Source organism: Sorex fumeus, unplaced genomic scaffold (genome assembly GCF_029834395.1).
Source record: "Sorex fumeus unplaced genomic scaffold, SorFum_2.1 ptg000041l, whole genome shotgun sequence".
In the NCBI taxonomy this organism is placed as follows: domain Eukaryota; kingdom Metazoa; phylum Chordata; class Mammalia; order Eulipotyphla; family Soricidae; genus Sorex; species Sorex fumeus.
The window spans coordinates 5,163,416-5,182,647 of NW_026606098.1; the positions used below are offsets into that span (position 1 = coordinate 5,163,416).

The following is a 19,232-nucleotide window of genomic DNA, read 5'->3' on the forward strand; positions in this document are numbered from 1 at the left end:
CTCTCCCTGCTGCCCGTGCCGTGGACAGCAGCCTCAAGGTTCGCTTCCCCGGTGGACTTGGGTGCTTCAATACCCATAAGCTGTGGCCATGGATAAGCCATACATACAGGGACTGGAGCAATAGCACAGCAGGGAGGGTGTTTGCCTTGCAACCCGGATTCAATTCCCGGCATCCCATATGGTCCGCTGAGCACTGCCAGTCCTAATTCCTGAGTACAGAGCCAGGAGTCAGCCCTGAGCATCACTGGGTGTGACCCAAAAAGCAAAAATTAAATACACACACACACACACACACACACACACACACACACACACAGCTTTGGGGGGAAGATATCAGGTCAAAAACAAAAACGTGGCTGTGAAAAAGAGGCAAAATAAGAGCACGCCTGAACAGAACAGTTCTGCTGTGTGCGGGGAGGTGATACCGGGCTTCCGGCATGTTCTGGAGCAGGTCCGATCAGGGAGCCACTGGAGCAGGAAGCCTTGCTGGACGCCCCTGCTTCGCTCCTGCACTCCACCACCACAGGCAGCAGCGAGCAGCCACGACTCCGTGCTAGGACCAAGGTGGGGGTGAGCCCATAGGACCCGGCTTGAGGACCCCTGTTCTGCGGCTGGTCCCGGAAAGGCAAGTGTGGAGGGTCACGTTATGAAAATCCACAGGAAACACACCCCCACGGACGTTTCTGTTTATGCATTAAGCACTGAAGCTCTCTTTAAATTGACAAACCATTGTTGTCCAACTGAGAAAGAAAATTCTAGAGCTGGCAGGGAGCTAGGGTGAGTGTGACCTGACGTCAAGAGGAAACCAAGACCGAGGCAGCTCAGGAGCCCGGACCCGCAGAGAACCCCACTCCTGGCCCCCGCCCCACATCCGTGCCCCCTGCTTCCATAAGAACCCAGCCCCCGTGGAGCCCACGACAACCTCGAAGACGCCCAGACCCAAAGCCCCCGTGCAAGCGGGCCTGAGCCCTGGCACCCCGAGAGCTCTGGCAAACAGGATATTAGCTCTCTTGGGGGGATCAAAAAGGCCTTGAGGTTTCCCGCGGCCTCGCGTCTGCTCCGCCTTATCTGCGGGTGCAGCAGGAAGCATGGCGGCCGCCGAGCCCCAGCTCTACGCCAAGGTCTCCAACAAGCACCGCCGCCGCGGCTCCTCCTCGCTCCTGGACACGCTCCTGGCCATGGGCTTCCCTGCACACACCGCGTGAGTACCCCCTCCCCGAGCTCTGGCTTCCTGCGCCCGGCCCGCCCCTGGCCGCCACCTCCAGCTCCCCCACAGCAGGGCTCGGAGGCGACCCGGGTGACTCTGAAGGCCTCCTGCTCCCGTGGTGGAACCTCCAGAAGGTGTGTTCCATGGTGACACCCACTGGGCCTGGCCAAAGTCTCCAACAGTTCCTTGATTGAACCAAAGGGTGTTGGAACCCTGGGCAGGGCTGGCCCCAGCCTGCGTGTCCGAGGAGGAAGCAAAGCCGTGTGCTGAAGGGTCAGCCCTGGCCAGCCAATGCTTGGAGCTAGAAGGGATCACTCTGCTTCCTGAGCACGGGGACCCAGACCCCTCCTCTAGGGGACCCTACCCAGGGCTGAGTGATCCCGGACCAGTCCTCATGGCCAGGGGTTGGGGCAGCCCAGGCACTGCCCTGCAGAGTCAGAGGATAGTCTGGGCACCCGGAAGGTGAGCTTGCTGCCCCCTGAGAAGCAGCTTCTCCCACCCGCCTTGCTGGGCTCTGGGGCAGAGCTGAGTGCCTCACTGGACATGCTCCCCTTGGGGCCACCTCCCATGGGTGCCATGGAACCACAGCGCCAGACAGCCGGGGGTGGGGGCGTCACTCTCAGGGTGCATCCAGGCTGCATTTCTGGGGGGCCCAACAGCACCCACACACAGCCGGGACACTGGCAGGAGACTTAGAGACCCATGGCAGGGCGGGGCCGTGAGGGGCACACCTGCTCCCCACTCAGGCGGTTCTGGGGTCTCATGGGCGAGGGGCTGCACTGAGAATGCCAGGGTGGGGACACTCCCGGTCTGCCTGGCTCTGAGTGGGGCAAGGGTCGGGGGTGGGGGGCCTGGCTTGCCGGAGTTGGGGAGAACCCGTGTCATTCCTGGACTGCAGGTGTGAGTCCAGGAAGATGAGCCAGACCTGGGAGACAGGGGTCCCCACGCCCCCTGGCACAGACAGCCCCGGGCGGTGGTCTCGGCACTGTTGCAGGGAACCCCACTTCTCCCAGAAGCTGGGGGTCTCTGAGCGCCCCCTCTGCTGTCTGCAGGCTGAAGGCGCTGGCGGCCACAGGCAGGAGGACAGTGGAGGAGGCCTCAGACTGGTGAGTGGACACTGGGGGCTGCCCATGCCGGGGTCTCGCGGGGTGGGGTGTGGGGCTTCCCAAGGAACACAAAGGCCTGGACGTGTTGAGAGTCGAAGCGATTCCTGTGCCAGCGAGGCGGTACCTGAGGAGGAGTGGGGGCAAGACCCCCCCCCCGCCCGACCCACAGTCACGCCTGCCATGCCCATGGGGAAATGGCATAGACAGGCCTGGCCCCCAGCAGGGCTGAGACCCTCCAGGCTCGGCCCCTTGAGCTGTTGGCAGCGGCCTCAAGCACTGTGTCCGGCTCCTCCACCCAAGTCCACGTCCCTCCACGGCAGCCCCCCACACCCCGGCTGTCGCCCTGGAGGCACGTTCTAAAGTGGGGTCACTCACTGGGAGACCCAAGGCTGGCCACAAGCACTGACCTGAGGTTGCCCATGGTGCCTGGTGACCCTCCCAGCCCATCTCCTCCCAGGCATTTCTGCCTGCTGTGGGCTGGGACCCGTCCAGGGCCACCCTGGCTATCCTCTACCAAGGACGGTCATCTGCACCCAACACCTTGCCACGGCGCTAGCCCTGCACCCACCCCGGCCTCCCACGGAGTCAGTGAAGCGCTTCTAGCCCGCCGCCGAGTCAGGCCATGTCAGGCTGCTGCCTCTGGCCTCGCTGCCTTTCTTGCCCAGACATCCTGCTTGCGATCCCCAGGGAGATGCTGGCCATGGCTTCACCTTCTCTCTGGGTGCTGGACCCCTCATGAACACTGGCACGGCCTCATGGTTCTTGGGTGCGCTGAGCGTCACTCTGCTTACACGACTGGTGAGAAGCCAGAGGCCTGCGGCAGGCAGGTTGGAGTCCGTGCTGGGGCCGCGCCTCTCCTGGCGTATACAGAGACTTTCTGGACAGAAGCAGAATGCCATCGCCGTGCCTTCATTTCGTCCCGATTCTTTTTATTTTTATTTTTTTATTTTTATTGGTGAAACACCATGAAGTACAGTTGTAGACTTACAAATTTTTGTGCTTGGGTTTCAGTTATACAATGATTGAGAACCCATCCCTCCACCAGTGCCCATTCTCCACCATCATGGATCCCAGTATCCCTCCCAGCCCCCAGCCTCCCATCCCACCCTGCCTCTGTGGCAGGGCACTCCCTTTTGTTCTCTCTCTCCTTGAGGTGCTGTGATTTTCAAAAGAGGCACTGATTCTTCTTCTGCCTTTGACTTTCCTATTCCAAGTGTGGGTTGTTGAGTTCAGAGAACAGGTGCCCCACCCCGTGCCAAGGGACCAGCTGGAGCTCGGGGAGCCAGGGACCCCTGCGTCCCCATGGAGACAAGGGTGCCAGTGGCCACCCTGTGTTCCAGGCTGCACAGCCACAGCGACGACCCTTCCCTAGACGACCCCATCCCCCAGGAGTACGCCCTCTTCCTGTGCCCCACGGGCGCCCTGTTGGAGGAGCTCCAGGCCTTCTGGAGGGACAGCCAGCGCCAGTGCGCCCGGAACAGGGCCCACGAGGTCTTCCCCCACATCACGCTCTGCGACTTCTTCACGGTGAGTCGTCCCAGGGTGCCTGACCCCCACAGCATGGCAGCCAAGATCACCTTTCTGGCATAGGATGGAAGACCACCTCCTGGCCAGGTGCCATCAACTAGGGGCTGACTGCAGAGAGAGCCTGGGACACTCCAGGGGCCGGGGGCCACCACACCTGCCGGGAGTGGGCAGGGGTGAGGCAGAGGGCAGGAGCTGAGCCTAGGTGACATCAGCCTGGTGCCAACAGGCTGCAGGGCTGCAGCCGTCAGCCTCAGGGCAGGCCCACCAGTGGCCTCAGACTAGGGCAGCTCCCAGGAGCAGGGCAGGGCCATGCAGGCACAGCCATGGCCTGAAGTGAAGGTGGCTGTGCAGCTGCAACTGTGAGCCTCACTGGGAACTGTTGTGTCAAATGGTGCCACTTTCCGGCCTGAGCACTTCACAGAGAGTCCAGGCAGGAATACCCAGGTGCCAAGGCTCCTACCCCGGCGCAGAGCAACGGGCTGCAAGATGGCCGGTGCCCAGGTGAACCCCATCTCTCTGCCCTCAGTGCGAGGATCACAAGGTGGAGTGTCTGTACGAGGCACTCCGGAGGGCAGGTGACAGAGTGCTGGGCAGCTTCCCTGCCCGGCTCCCACTGGAGCTACACTCCTCCATCAGCTACCTGGGCTTCTTCGTGCCCGACAGCCCAGCCGACATCCTCCGCCAACTGGCCATGACCTTTGCCTCTGAAGCTGCACTCCTGGCAGGTAGGCACCCAGGGTGCACGCCCAGGTTTTGGGGATGCCCTGGGGTTTATGGTGTGTGCCTGGTTCTAGAATGTGTGTCTGGTTCTAAAGTGTCTTTGTGGCTCTAGAGTGTGTGCCTAGTTGTCGAGCATGTCCTTGATGATCTAGAGTGTGTGCCTGGTTCTAGAGGATAGCTCTGGAGTCTAGAGTATGTGCCTGGTTCTAGAGTGTCCTAGGGGATCTAGAGTGGGTGTCTGGTTCTAGAGTGCCCTTGGGGATCTAGAGTGTGTGACTGGTTCTAGAGCATGTCCCTGGAGTCTACAGTGTGTGCCTTGTTCTAGAGTGTCCTAGGGGATCTACAGTGTGTGTGGTTCTAGAGTGCCCTTGGGGCTCTAGAATGTATGCCTGGTTCTAGAGCATCCTTGGGGATCTAGGGTATGTGCCTGGTTCTAGAGTGTCCTAGAGGATCTAGAGTGTTTGTCTGGTTCTAGAATCTCCTTGGGCTCTAGAGTGTGTGCCTCGTTCTAGAGTGTCCTTGGGTATCTAATATGTATGCCTGAATGTAGGGCATGTCCCTGGGAATCTAGTGTGTGCGCCTGGTTCTAGAGTGTGCACTTGGGGTCTAGAAAACACCAGGTTCTAAAGTGTATCCTTGGGGTCTAGAGTGTGTGCCTGGTTCTAGACCTTGGGGCCAGGCCATGCTCGCTGGGGCCAGACCTTGGGACCAGGCCATGCTCGCTGGGGCCAGACCATGCTCACTGGGGCCAGACCTTGGGGCCTGGTTCTAGACCTTGGGGCCAGGCCATGCTCGCTGCCCTGGACCATGAGAGATGGATGGGAGGGACAGGGCACCGGAAAATCCACCACAGTAGGGAGAGGATTGGGGGTGGCCAGAGCTGTGCATGGACTCAAGGTGCTGGTGGCCTAGGAAGGCCATCCCTGCCCTTACCCACCAGCCTTCACCAGTGTCCCCAGAATCTCCTGGGATCATGGGCCCCAGTGGAGAGGTCCAGCCACAGCCCCATCTGAGAGGAGGTCTCAGCATGCCTGGGGTTCCCAGGCCTCAGTCAGGATGTAGTCCCCCAAAGAGGGGGACACAGCAGCTGTGTTTGGGTGCAGTGGGGTGCTCAACCCCAGCTGCCCGCATCTGCCCTCGAGGCAGGGGTTGCAGACTGTGCACTGCTGACTGTGGGGCCAGGGGTGTGGCTTCCGGGCTCAGCCTTGAAGAGGAGACGCCCGGACTCACCCCACCATCAGGGAAATTCCCCTCTCCCCAAGTGCCAGCCCCAGGCTGGAGGCGGGGGCTGGGGGTCTCGGGGAGGGTGCTGGCTCAGCCCACTGTGTCCTCCATGCAGCAGCCAGAACCCCCATGGACCCAGCAGGAGACCCCTCCAGGGAGCGGGGGTCCTGCGGCTCTGAAGCTCGAGTGCTCGGTGCCCTGGAGCAGGGGACTGCACTCCACCCCCCAGCCCGCCACCCCCCACCAGCCTGTCCTCTGCCCGGTGACCATGAACTTACCATGCTGAGTCTCTGCCTACAAGCTCCTGGCCACCGAGAGGCAGGGGGTTGGGTGAGGGGGTCTTTGCTCCAACACAGTTTGCTGTTGAGGCACCTCTTGGCCTCTGCAACCCCCAAGCAGAGCAGGGCACGAGTGTGTTTCGAGCGTTCAGCACACACGGGGCGCATGCAAGCCCCAGGTGGACATGGCATCATGCAGTTCCCCAGTGTTCCAGGCTGAGTATCTCACTGAGTGACCTGGGGTATCCTGAGCACCCCATGTGGCCCCTAAAAAGAAAAGAATGGGTGTGTAATCATCCCAGTTTATAAGTGTGGGAAGAGCTAGAGATAGCACAGCGGGGAGGGCACTGGCTCACATGCAGTTGACACGGGTTCGATCACCAGCACTGCCAGGAGTGATCCCTGAGCACAGAGCCAGGAGTCAGCCCTGAGCATCACTGGGTGTGACTCCAAAATCCAAAACATAAAGTAAAATCAAAATGGAAGACACAGGAAGGGGACAGCTCGGTGGGCTGAGCACAGGTCTCGGGTGCAGCCAAATTCAACTCCATCCCTGGCGCCCAGCAGGAGTGAGTCCTGAGCGCAGAGCCAGGGGGCAGCCCCCTCCCCCCATCCCCATGGGCCCAGAACCAAAAGAGTAAAAGAATAAATAAAAACGAGAGAGCAGAGGGCGTAGCCTCGGGGGCGGCCTGAGGGACAGTGGCCTCAGCCTGGAAACGGACTTCACAGAACTGGTCCTTTTGAGTCAATCTGGGGTGGGGCACCCTGAGCCTGGCGGCTGGCCGTGGCCACCGGGGAGGGCGGCAGGTCGGGGCGGGCAGTTGAAACTGCCCGCTGCGCCTGCAGACTGCTCCGTGAAGCCCTCCTCCAAGCAGCTCCACCTGACCCTGGCCCACAAGTTCTACCCCCACCACCAGAGGACGCTGGAGCAGATGGCCAGGGCCGTGCCACCCGACCTCAGCTGCCAGTGGGCCGCCACGCTCTGCTCGCGGGACATGCGCTTTGTGCACTACCAGGCAAGTAGACCCCGGGGCCTCTGCACCCCTGCCACGGGATGACCGGTTAAATGAGATGCAGCGGGACCCCTCCTCCCAGGGGCTAAGTGCAGGGGTGCCCATGCTCCAGGGTGTGGCGGAAGCTTCCAGTAACCTCAGGCCATGAAGGGGACGTCAAAGAACTCATGGGTGGTAGAGAGGAGCACAGGAGAAAGAGTGGGAAACGGCCGCAGGTCCACAATGGACGGTGGATGCATGGTTGCCACACCAGCAGGCGTGACAGGGGACAGAGATGGGGGACACAGGGATGGCTGATGGATGGACAGATGAGCGGATGGAAGGACAAGTGGATGGATGGATAGACAGATGGATGCGTGGACAGACGGATGGACGGACGGATGGACGGACGGATGGACAGGTGGATGGATGGACGGATGGATGGATGGATGGATGGATGGATGGGTGCGTGCGTGGGTGCATGCATGCATGCATGCATGGACGGACGGACAGGGCGGGCGGGCGGATGGATGGATGGATGAATGGAAGGAAGGATGGATGGATGGATGGATGGATGGATGGATGGATGGACGGAGAGACGGATGGATGGACGGACGGACGGATGGATGGACGGACGGACGGATGGGTGGGTGGGTCGTGGGTGGGTGGGGTAGATGAGTGGGTGTATGGATGCATGCGTGCATGCATGCATGCATACATGCATGGACAGACGGGTGGGTGGGTGGGTGAATGGATGGGTGGGTGGATGGATGGAAGGAAGGAAGGAAGGAAGGATGGATGGATGGATGGATGGATGGATGGATGGACAGATGGATGGGTGGATGGGTGGGTGGATAGATGGATGCATGCATGCATGCATGCATGAACAAATGGATGGACGGACGGACGGACGGATGGATGGATGGACAGATGGACGGATGGACGGATGAACGGATGGACGGATGAACGGATGGACGGATGGACGGACGGATGGACGGATGGATGGATGGATGGACAAGTGGATGGATGGATGGATGGATGGATGGATGGATGGATGGATGGATGATGGATGAATGGTTGGATGGGTGGGTGGGTGAATAGATGGATGGATGCATGCATGCATGCATGAACAAACAAATGGATGGACGGACGGACGGACAGGTGGGTGGATGGATGGATGGATGGATGGATGGATGGATGGATGGATGGATTCATGCATGCATGCATGCATGCATGGACAGATGAATATGTGGATGGATGGACGGACGGATGGATGGACGGGTGGGTGGGTGGATGGGTGAATGGGTGGATGGGTGGGTGGATGCATGCATGGACGAATGAATGGATGGACGGGGTGGAAGGATGGATGGAAGGATGGATGGATGGATGGATGGATGGATGGATGGATGGATGGATGGATGGATGGATGGGCGGATGGGTGGGTGGATGGGCGGATGGATGGGTGGATGGGCGGGTGGGTGGGTGGATGGATGGATGGATGCATGCATGCATGCATGCATGGACAAATGGATGGACGGATGATGGAAGGATGGATGGATTGGTGGACAGATGGATGGATGGATGGGCGGACGGAAGGATGGACGAACAAATGGATGGATGGATGGATGGATGGATGGATGGATGGATGGATGGATGGGTGGGTAGATGGATGGATGGATGGATGGATGGATGGATGGATGGATGGATGGATGGGTGAATGGGTGGGTGGACGGATGGATGGATGGATGGATGCATGGATGGATGGATGGATGGATGGGTGGGTGGATGGGTGGGTGGGGAGATGATGGATGGATGGATGGATGGATGGGTGGGTGGACGGATGGTTGTGTGTGGACGGATGGATGGATGGGTGATGGGTGAAAGGACAATGGACCAGTGGGTAGATGGGCAGATGGCTGCTGCTGACTGGGTGGTTGAATGGGTGGGTGGGCAGATGGCTACTGACTGGCTGAGTGGGTGGGTGGACAGGTGCAGGAGCAGGTGGGTGGATAGGTAGAGAGACAGACAACTAGCTAATTTCTAAGTCTATCCCAAGTGCTGAGGCATGACACCATGACTCTTCCAGACCCTTCGGGCCCTGTTCCAGTACAGACCCCAGAACGTGGATGAGCTGGCGCTCAGTCCCAGAGACCTCATCTTCGTGGACCCCACGCGGCAGGAGGAAGCCAGCGAGGGCTGGGTGATTGGGATCTCACACCGCACAGGGTGCCGGGGCTTCCTGCCTGAGAACTACACGGAGCGGGCCAGCGAGAGCGACACCTGGGTGAAGCACAGGTGAGCGCCACACCCACACCTGGACCAGCAGCCTCTGTGCTCTCAGGTCCAGAGATGTGAATTCCAGGCGAGCAGCCTGGGACCCCCCCAGGCCTCTTTCCCGATGCCGTGGCCCCATGGGGCATGGCCCATTGGTGTCCATGTGGATCCGGGTCTCTCCCTGTCCCTCAGGCTGCCTGTGAGGACACCAGTCAGGTGGGACTGAACAGCCCTGTGCCCTGGCTTAGCTGAGTCGCCCCTCACAGCACATGGGGTGGGCCACCAAGGGCGATGTAGCACACAAAGACAGTGTGGGCCTGTGGCCACGGGTGGGGGCAGTGATGGCCTGCCCTCTACGCACGCACTCGGCACCAGCACGCACGGGAACCCAGTTCCCTCCCTGCACATCAGCTGTCCCGTCCCATCACGAACCCTCACCTGGGACCATACACCCCCCCAACACACACTCACCACATACACACACACACCACACACACCACACACGCACACCCCCACACACAGCCCACACACCACACACACACCACACACCACACACATACATACCACACACACACCACACACACACCACACACACCACACACATACATACCACACACACACCACACACACATACCACACACACCACACACATACCACACCACACACACCACACACACATACCACACACATACCACGCCACACACACACCACACACATCACACACATCATACACACACCATATACACACACAACATATACATACATCACACACATCATACCCCACAAAACCCCACACACACCACACACATACCCTACACACACCCCACACACACCATACCACACACACATACACACACACCACACACACATCACACACACCACACACACCACACATCACACCCCACATATCACGCCCACACACATATACCATACACCCAGACACAAACACACATATATCACACACACATCCCACACCCTGCATCCCACACCCCACATTCACACACACACCATATCCCTCACCTATACCCCACACCTCCATACCTCTATACCCCACCCTCCCACCCCCACACCCCTCACTCGTCCGCTTCTCTCCCAGGACCTACACCTTCGGCCGCACACCCGAGCCCAGCTCCAGGAAGGACGGAGAGGCCAGGAGCAGGCGGGACGGGGAGCCCCAGGAGAGCCCCGCGGGGAGCAGCAGCAGCTGGCAGGTGGAGCCCCTCAGGATAGCCTCTGGGGCGCAGCTTCGGGGACTCAGATCCGGACCGCCTGGTCCCTGGTCCTCGGGGCCCAGCTCAGGGTGATGCCCAGTGCCTGTGTCTGCAACCCAGCATCCAGGCGGGTGCCAGCACTCGGCGGCCCCCTGGAGGTTCTCTCAGGAGGGCTATGCGATGCCCCCCGGCAGCCTCGCCAGCCCTGGGACATCGGAGCCACACACAATGGCTTGTTCAGGGCGGGGGAAGCTCTGGGGTTGCGGGGGGGAGGGCAGCTCTCCCTGCACCAGGCCGCACCCACCCCAAAGCTCGCTGCTGCGAAAGGGGTGAAGGGCCTTGCCGGGTGGGGAGGCTGGGCCTCAGCAGGGTCAGGGCGCCCTCTCCCGCTGTTCCCCTGAGTCCACCCAAGAGTGAGGGTGGCACGGAAGAGTGCTCCTTCCCGAGGGGAAGCGGCGAGGACAGGAGTGACCAGAAGAGGGGACAAGGTCGGGTTAGGGTGGGACGAGCTGGGGGCACAGAGGGCCAGGTGAGGGGGTGCCAGGCACAACCAGGCAGGGTCCCATTCGAGCCCAGTGGGGTCACAGGGGCTGGGCGGGCTCAGGCGCTGTGTCTGCCCACTGCAGGCCATGGCCAGGAGGAGCGTGCTGGTGGTGCGTCACGGGGAGAGAGTGGACCAGATCTTCGGGAAGGCCTGGTTGCAGCAGTGTGTCACCCCCGATGGTGGGCAGCGCCGACGGCCCGACGCCAGATGAGGCCACACTGGGGGCCACCTCAGAGCCTGCCAGGCCCCCAGCACCTTCCCTCAGTGGGCGGGAGGGGGGCGTGGATCCAGGTGGTGTCTCTGTCCCTGGGGCTCCTGTGTGTGTGAGTGTGTGAGTGCATATGTATGTGCATGTGAATGTATGAGTGTGTGCATGTGAGTGCGTGTGTTGCATGAGTGTGTGTGCATGTGAATTGTGTAAGTATAAATGTGTATGAGTGTGTGCATATGTGTGAGTGGAGGTTGTGAGTGTGAATGTGCATGGGGATGTGTAGTGTTTTGTGAGTGGAAGGACAAAGGCTACATGCTGTCTAGAGGGTTTCCTTGTGAGGGTATGAGTGTGTGTCAGTGTGTGAGTATGGGTGTGTCAGTGTGTGAGGTGTGTGCAGTGTGTATGGGTGTATGATGTGTGTGAGGCATGTGTGAGGTGTGTGATGTGTGTGCAGTGTATGGGGGAGGTGTGAGGTGTGTAGGTGTGTGTGGTGTGAGATGTGTGTGACATATGTTGAGGTATGTATGATGTGTGTGAGGTGTGTGTGGTGTGAAGTGTGTTTGAGGCATGTTTGAGGTATGTGTGATATGTGTGAGGTGTATGAGGTGTCTGTGAGTATGTGTGAGGGATTTGAGGGGTGTGAGGGGTGTGCGAGGTGTGTGAGGGGTGTGGGGTGTACAATGTGTGTGAGGGTTGTGTGAGGTGTGTAAGTTGTGTGTGGGTGTCTGAGGTGTGTGGGTATGTGAGGTGTATGTGGGTGTGTGGGAGTGAAATGTGTGTGAGGTGTGTGGGTGTGTAAGGTGTGTGAGATGTGTGGAGTGTGTGGGTGTGTGAGGTGTGTGAGGTGTGTGGGTGTGTGAGGTGTGTGTGAGGTGTGTGGGTGTGCAATGTGTGTGAGGTGTGTGTGGTGTGAAGTGTGCTTGAGGTATGTGTGATGTGTGTGTGAGGTGTGTGAGGACTCTGTGAGGAATGTGTGAGGAGTGTTAAGGGTGTGAGGGGTGTGCAAGATATGTGAGGTGTGTGGGGTGTGCAATGTGTGTGAGGTGTGTGAGATGTGTGGAGTGTGTGTGTGAGTGTGTGAGGTGGGTGAGGTGTGTGGGTGTGTGAGGTGTGTGGGAGGTGTGTGTGGATGTGTGAGGTGTGTGGGTGTGCAATGTGTGGAAGGTGTGTGAGGTGTGTGAGTGTGTGTGGGGGGAGCCTCCACAGAGCAGCAGCACAGGCAACCTTTGGACTTTCTGGCCTGAGACGCATGTCAGGCATCTCAGGGAGGTCTGTTGACGCCTCCTGGCCTTTGGGGAGCAAGAGTGTCCCATTGGGGGCTGAGTCCCGAGTTCTCCGCTCTTGGAGAACGTCTCGTCACGGGGACACCACCACACCCCATAAGGGGCTCACACGCAACCTGTGTGGGGAAGGCGGCTCTACCCTTAAGGCGAGGGGCAGAGTGCCAGGATGGCAGGTCACGTGCTCGCCTTGCACGTGGCCGTCTGGGTTCTCTCCCCACACCCCGATGGTTCCCGAGGACTGCCAGGGGTGAGCCCTAAGCACCCCCGGGTGTGACCTCAAACCAATAAACCCAAGAGCAAAAGAAAACCCTTAGCTCTGGGCAGGTTTCTGGACGGACTGTGTCCGGCTGCCTCCTGCCCTGACCCTGCTCTGTCCCCTCAGGGAGATACCACAGGCCTGACCTCAACTTCCCCAGAAGTATCCCCAGACGGAGTAAGGGGCTCCAGGATTTTGAAAGCGACCCCCCCTTGTCCACCTGTGGGAGTTTCCAGGCCCAGATGGCAGGTGCGTTGTGGACGGTTCTAGCTCTGACGGCCCCAAACTCACTGCAGGGGAAAGATGAGGAACAAAGTGGCCTCCAGGGGCCGCTGGGCTGGGACTGCCCCCGGTTCCTGCGCCCGTGGGGGGGGGGGGCTGTCTCCCCCTTTGGGGAGACACTGGCAGGTCAGAAGGACCCCAGAGGCTGTGCTCACACAGCCCAAGCCCTGGGGATACGCTGGGCAGAGGGGGCTGGCGGGTCCCACAGCCCCGTCAGCGGAAGTCAAGAGACGCGCCCTGGGCTGGGGAGCGGGCACCATTTGAAACAGGAAAACCACATCCCCTGGCTGCATTCCAGACTGGCGCTCGGGCCGGCTTCACGTCACGGGTGCGAGAGCTCGATGCGTTCATCTGGTTTTACATTTTGGATTTGTTTGGGGTTCGGGGGTTTTGTTTGGGGTTTTTTGGTTGTTTTTGTTTTTCTGGGGCAAGGGCAGGTAGTTGGGTTGGTTTTTTGTTTTTTGTTTTTGTTTTGCTTGGGGACCACACCGAGTCTCAGGGGCTACACCCAGCCCAGTGCTCAGGGCTCACTGCTCTGGTGCTCCAAGCAGTGCTGGGGATGGAGCACAAGCCTCTTGCACACAAACCCCGTGTGTGTCTCTGGACTCAGCTGGCCCTTGTTTGGGGGTGAGGGGAGCGTGTGGCCCCCGAGACGCAGAGTTGACTGTGGGAGGGGCTCTCTCCTGGCTGCGGGCCTGACTTGGCCCCTGTTTTGGGGGCTGAGTCCCCCTCCCTAGGCCTGAGCCTGGCTGGCTGCCCCAGAGCGGCACCTGGTCTCTGGCCTGGTCTGGCACGGTCCCTCCACAGCTGGGCCTGGGTGGGGTTGTGGGGGGTGGGGGGGGGCCGGGGCGGCAGGGCACACAGTGTGGAGAGTACTGCCTCTGCTCTGTCTCCCCAGGGGAGGCCCTAAGGGACAGCGGCATCCGGATCACGTCCGTCTTCGCGTCTCCGGCTCTGCGCTGCGTGCAGACGGCCCAGCACATCCTCGAAGGTGGGTGCTGAGTTGGGGCGGCCAGCCTAGGGCAATGGGCAGCACGGCAGGTCAGCACGCCAACTCCGGGAGCTGTCCAGCGCCACCTGCTGACCTTCCCCTGCAGAGGCAGGAAGTGGGCACTGCTCCTCCGCCATGTCCCTGCCCACCTGGGGAGTGAGGGGCGAGCTGCTGTAGAGGGGTGGCCTGTGTGAGCGGAATGCGGGGCGCCCGCTGGGGGGTTGGGGTGCTGCGGGCGGGCACTCAGGGAAATCAGCAGTGACCGCGGGCAGAAGCAGCAGGCAGAGGGCAGGGGGTGGGGAGGGGGCTGGGATGCGAGCGGGGCTGGGGTGGGGGCGGCGAGAGAGGAACTGAGGTTCCCAACTTCCGGGGCGCCAGCCTCTCTTCAGAGAAGAAGCTCCCTGCGCCCTGGAGAGCGCCCGCCCAGACTGCCGGGAGTGCTCCCGGTGCCCCCTCCGCTCTACAGGGACCGCTGTGGCCATGCTCAAGGGAGGGGGCGGGGGGGACAGACGATCCTGTGCAGGACAAGGAGCCGGGGGTATTGCTGGGGAGCCTCCATCCAGGAAACAGTGTCACATGGCTGGAGCACCCCCTCACACCTGGAGCACCACACCTGGAGCACCACACCTCACACCAGGGACACCACACCTCACACCTGGGCCATCTCACCTCACACTAGGAGCACCTCACACCTGGAGCACCACACCTCACACCTGAGCCACCTCATCTCACACCCGGAACATCACACCTCACACCTGGAGCACCACACCTGGAGCACCACACCTCACACTGAGGCACCACGCCTCACACCCGGAGCACTACACTTCCCTGTGCCTGGAGCACCACACCAGGGGTGGTGGGACCCTGACAGCAACAGCCGGGGCTGGTGCTCTTCTGAGCGTGTCCTCCTCAGGCAACTCTAACATCACGCCAGTAGGGCTAGGGCAGCGGGAACCGTCTCTGCCAGGACTCTCGATCTGCCTGTTGCCACATGACCACATGGAAAAAGATTCACCCATGCATGGTGGGGTGGGGAGGATCGGGGTCCCCTCAAACACCCCCCCAGAGTCCCACAGACCTGCAGGCTGAAGAGACGGCCTTGGGCTGGTAGCGATGGGGCAGGGCTTACAGCACTCACCCTACAGATGGCCAGTCCCTGTTCAATCCCCAACATCACATTGGGTCCCGGAGCCCTGCCCGGAGCGAGCAGGGGGCCAGGAGCGAGCCCTGGATACCGCCCGCCGTGGCCCTCCCCGTCCCCCCAAGAACAGATGGTCTTACTGTACAGATCCTCTTTTGGTCCAACACTTGGAGAGGGTCAGTTGTAAGGGTCCAGAATGTTCCAGAAGGGGGCTCCCCAGTCTGGCCCAAGGGAGTCAGGAAATTGTTCCCGTGTCCCGAGCAAGGCCCTGGCTTGGCCCGGCCACCCGCATGGCCACCTTGTGACGAGGGTGGATGGGTAAGTCTTGGCAGACACCAAGAGTGATGGGCGCTGGGTCCCGCTAAACCCAGAGCTCAGGCTCGAGAGGAGGATGAAGATCCAGGTGGAGCCGGGGGTCTTCGAATGGACCAAGTGGGAGGCGGGCAGAGCCGTGCCGCGCTTCATGACCCCAGAGGAGCTGCGGGAGGCGAGCCTGAGCGTCAGCACCGACTACAGGTGGGTCAGGTCGACACCTGCAGGGCTGGGAGGGCTGGGCCAGAGGCCGCCGGCAGGGCCATTGGGAGCCTGTGGGGACCTTCCGCAGGCCGAGGACGCCTCCACAGTCCCGGTCCCAGATGTGACCACGGGAGGTTTGTTCCCAAAGACGCAGCCTCAGAGCCACGAAGCCCCAAAGTTCGGGGCCCCAAAGACCTCAGTCAGGGCCAGGCCAACCCCGTCCCCTCCCTCTGAAGGAGTGTCCCAGGAGCCCCCTGAGAGCAGAACCGGGACTGCCCATGGGCAGAGCGTGAGGTCCATGGCTCAGGGGGTGCTTGACACTGAGGTAGGGCGTGGGTGCAGCGTCTCACCCACAGGAAAGAAGAGAAGCCGTGGGCAGAGCCTGTGGGGGCTAGGGGTCCCCCGCAGTCTGGAGGAGGCTGGACACCGGCCCTCCCGGCGTCCTCCCCTTTGGGGGTAGGGTGAACTGCAGCAGAGCTAGAGCCAGGGGTACTCCACTGGGCAGGGGGCTGGTGCTCCCCTGCAGCCTGGAGGGCCGTGCTGGTTGCCAGCTGCTCCCGGGGCCCCCTGCAGGGTGAGGCCCCTGGCCGCTGACTGCGCCACCCCCTCCCGCCCTCCAGGCCTGCGGTGCCGCTTGCCTCGCTCCTGCCGGCGGAGACTTATGAGGACTTCGTGGGCAGGTGTGCGCTGAGCGTGCAGCACGCGCTCTCCTGCAGCCCCCCCGAAGGTGAGCACGCAGAGAGGGGCACCCTGGGCCCCAAGGGTTTGACTCCCCCAGCCCGGCCGTGAGCCTTCAGCTCTGATGCCAGAGCGGGTCCCCCCCTGCACGCCGTCCCCCGCAGCAACTCTGGCCGAGCTCAGGCGGGTCCCGCACAACCGGGGCTGGGAGGCACCTTCCTGCGGGAGGAAGGGGCTCTGGGGTGCGGGGGTCCCGCCTGGGGCAGCAAAGAGGGAGCTGAGCCCCCAGCCCTGCAAGACCAGGACGCACCCCGCAAAGAGAGTGGCAGGCTGAGCAAACACCTGTCCCACCTCGTGATAAGGAGGCAAGTGCTTCTGGGCCAGAGCGCCAGCACAGAGGCCAGAGCGTTGGCCTTGCACAGCCAGCCCAGGGGCCTCCCCGGCATCCCCAAGCACTGCCAGGAATGATCCCTGAGTGCAGAGCCCTGGGTTCAGGAGAAAGCCCTGAGCACCACCAGGTGTGGCCCCAAACAAACAAGCTGGAGGAGTTTCTGCTTCTAGAAAAATGCCGAGCCCCAGGGAAGGGTCTAGAACTCAGCTAGACGCCGCCCTACAGGCCCGTGGGGGGCGCCTCTGCCTGTCCTGACCAGGCCCTGCGCTGTTCCCGCAGCTGGCGTCATCCTGGTGGTGGCCCACGGCTCGGCTCTGGACTCCTGCACGCGCCCGCTCCTGCGGCTGCCGCCCCGGGACTGCGCAGACTTCGGACAGCTGGTGAGGAAGGTCCGTGCCGGCTGCCCCTGCTTAGCCAGAAGCACAGGCCTGTGTCGGGACCCTCCCTGGCACCAGGCCTCCGGGGGGCCCACCCCGAGGGACAAGACAGGGCCCTAGTCAGGGCCTCTCCCACACTCCCACGCGCTCTGCAGAGGCCGCGGGAAGGTCCGGCTGGCCTCTGGCTCCGGATCCCCAGGCGGGATGAGCACGGGAAGGGGCCGTTCAGCCCCAGGATGCACGGGCACACTGACCTCGCAGGCCAGGGCCCACCCCGCCCACTCCTGGGTCCACTCCCGACAGGCCCGACACACCCGCTCTCCCGGAAACTCACTGAGCCGATGCTAAGGGCTGCAGTATGACAGCACCTGGCCCCCCATCAGGGCCTGCCTGCTGCCCGCGGCTGCTCATGCAAGAGTGGACAGCATGGCACCCCCAGGCCCCAGGCGCTGAGGCCCAGAGGACAGCCCCGGGCAGCGGCTCCCGACCCCTCCATGAGGAGCGCTGTCCACCATTCCCTGCCCAGCGCCCTGGGGCCCTCCAGACACACCAGACGGCAGAGGGGAGGGGCTGGCCTGCCCACGGACGCCCCCATGGGCCACCTGAGCCCACCAGAGCCAGGAGAAGGCCCTGAGCACCGTCGGGTGTGGCCCCAAAACAGAACAAAGACAGTAATCTATGTGCCCTGGGGACCCTGTCCCGGCCACCCCGTCCTGGATGCCACACACACGCACGCACCCGCACACACACACACACACAGATACACACGCACACACATACACACATGCACTCACACACATACATACATATGTGCACGCACACACTCACACACATGCGCGCACACAGATGCACACACGCATGCATAGGCACACACACATGCACACACACACAGCAGCCCTGGGCATCTGCGCTCCTGTGACAATCAGGAACTGGCGCTTGGGTAGACAGACTGCAGTAACCTCACAGAACAGACATTGGGCCAGGGGCTTGTCCAAACAGGTTGCCCTTTGAAACAGGGGCATGGCATTCCCGGGGCCACCCGCCCATCAGACCCCTCTTAGCAGGAGGGAACTCAGGAGTGAGGGCTCTGACCGCACCGGCAGGCTTGGAGCTACTGCTCTGTACTCAGGCGCCACTCCTTGTGGTGCTGGGGGAAGCCAGGCCGACCCTGAGGGGCTTCAGCAGCCCCAGCATGGTGGGGAGGGGTGGGTCTCCTTCCTACACCATCCCCCGGATCCCTCTCCAGCGTGCTGGGATGGGAGTGGGGGCCTGAGGGGGACCCAGGGCTGACACCTGGCTCTGTGCTCAGGGTCGCTCTGTGGGGTGCCGGGATGGAGCGAGGCCAGCTGTGTGCATGGCCAGGCCTGCCGGACCCTCTGCTCCCGTTGGCTTCTGCTTGTTGTCAGGGGTTGAGCATGCAGTGGGCAGGTCTCACCCTGAGCAGGCTGCCGGGGCCAGCAGTGGGGGACAGTGGGGGGGGGGGGGCGCAGAGGTGCAGGGCGGAGAGCTGCCCCAGGCAGTCCTGGCTCTCCCCGTCATCACTGCCGCTTCTCCGGGGGTCCCTCCAGGCAGCTTTTCTGGGGGCTGCCTGGTGTGGATGGTCCCCATAGGTGCGCCTGGGGCCCGCACTGGCAGGGGTGGGGGGTTGGAGGCGAGACCAGGCAGGCTGGGAAGGGCAGGCCAAGGTGGGACAGGCAGCAGGAGTGACCAGCTCTCTGCCCCAGATCCCGGCCCTGGGCATGTGCTTCTGTGAGGAGGACGGCGAGACAGGGACATGGCAGCTGCGGCCTCCACCCGTGAAGACGCTCACCCACGGCGCCAACTCACCCTTCAGCTGGAGGAACTGGGTCCTGGGCACCTAGACGGAGCCGCAGCCCCGCGGCCGTCCTGACGAAAGCTGCCCGCCGGGGCCCTGTGTCCGCATGTGGTCCGAGGGGTGGGGTCCCGTGCATCCGGGATTAAAGCCCCTCCCGTGCCAGTCAGGCCCCTGACTCCATGCTGGGCGCATCCAGCCCTGTGGGCT

General features: G+C 61.9%; 1 protein-coding gene across 1 annotated transcript; it reads left to right on the top strand.

Annotated features, from left to right (window-relative positions):
• Nucleotides 1–1,088: 1,088 nt before the first annotated feature.
• On the top strand, nt 1,089–19,071 carry UBASH3A (ubiquitin associated and SH3 domain containing A). The gene is made up of 14 exons (XM_056119641.1): nt 1,089–1,201; nt 2,260–2,313; nt 3,654–3,840; nt 4,367–4,565; nt 6,909–7,078; nt 9,141–9,349; nt 10,425–10,539; nt 11,166–11,262; nt 12,960–13,082; nt 14,014–14,106; nt 15,619–15,763; nt 16,384–16,490; nt 17,112–17,221; nt 18,934–19,071. Exons 1-14 carry the CDS (start codon nt 1,089–1,091, stop codon nt 19,069–19,071), a joined length of 1,860 nt encoding a protein of 619 aa, XP_055975616.1.
• Nucleotides 19,072–19,232: the final 161 nt, after the last annotated feature.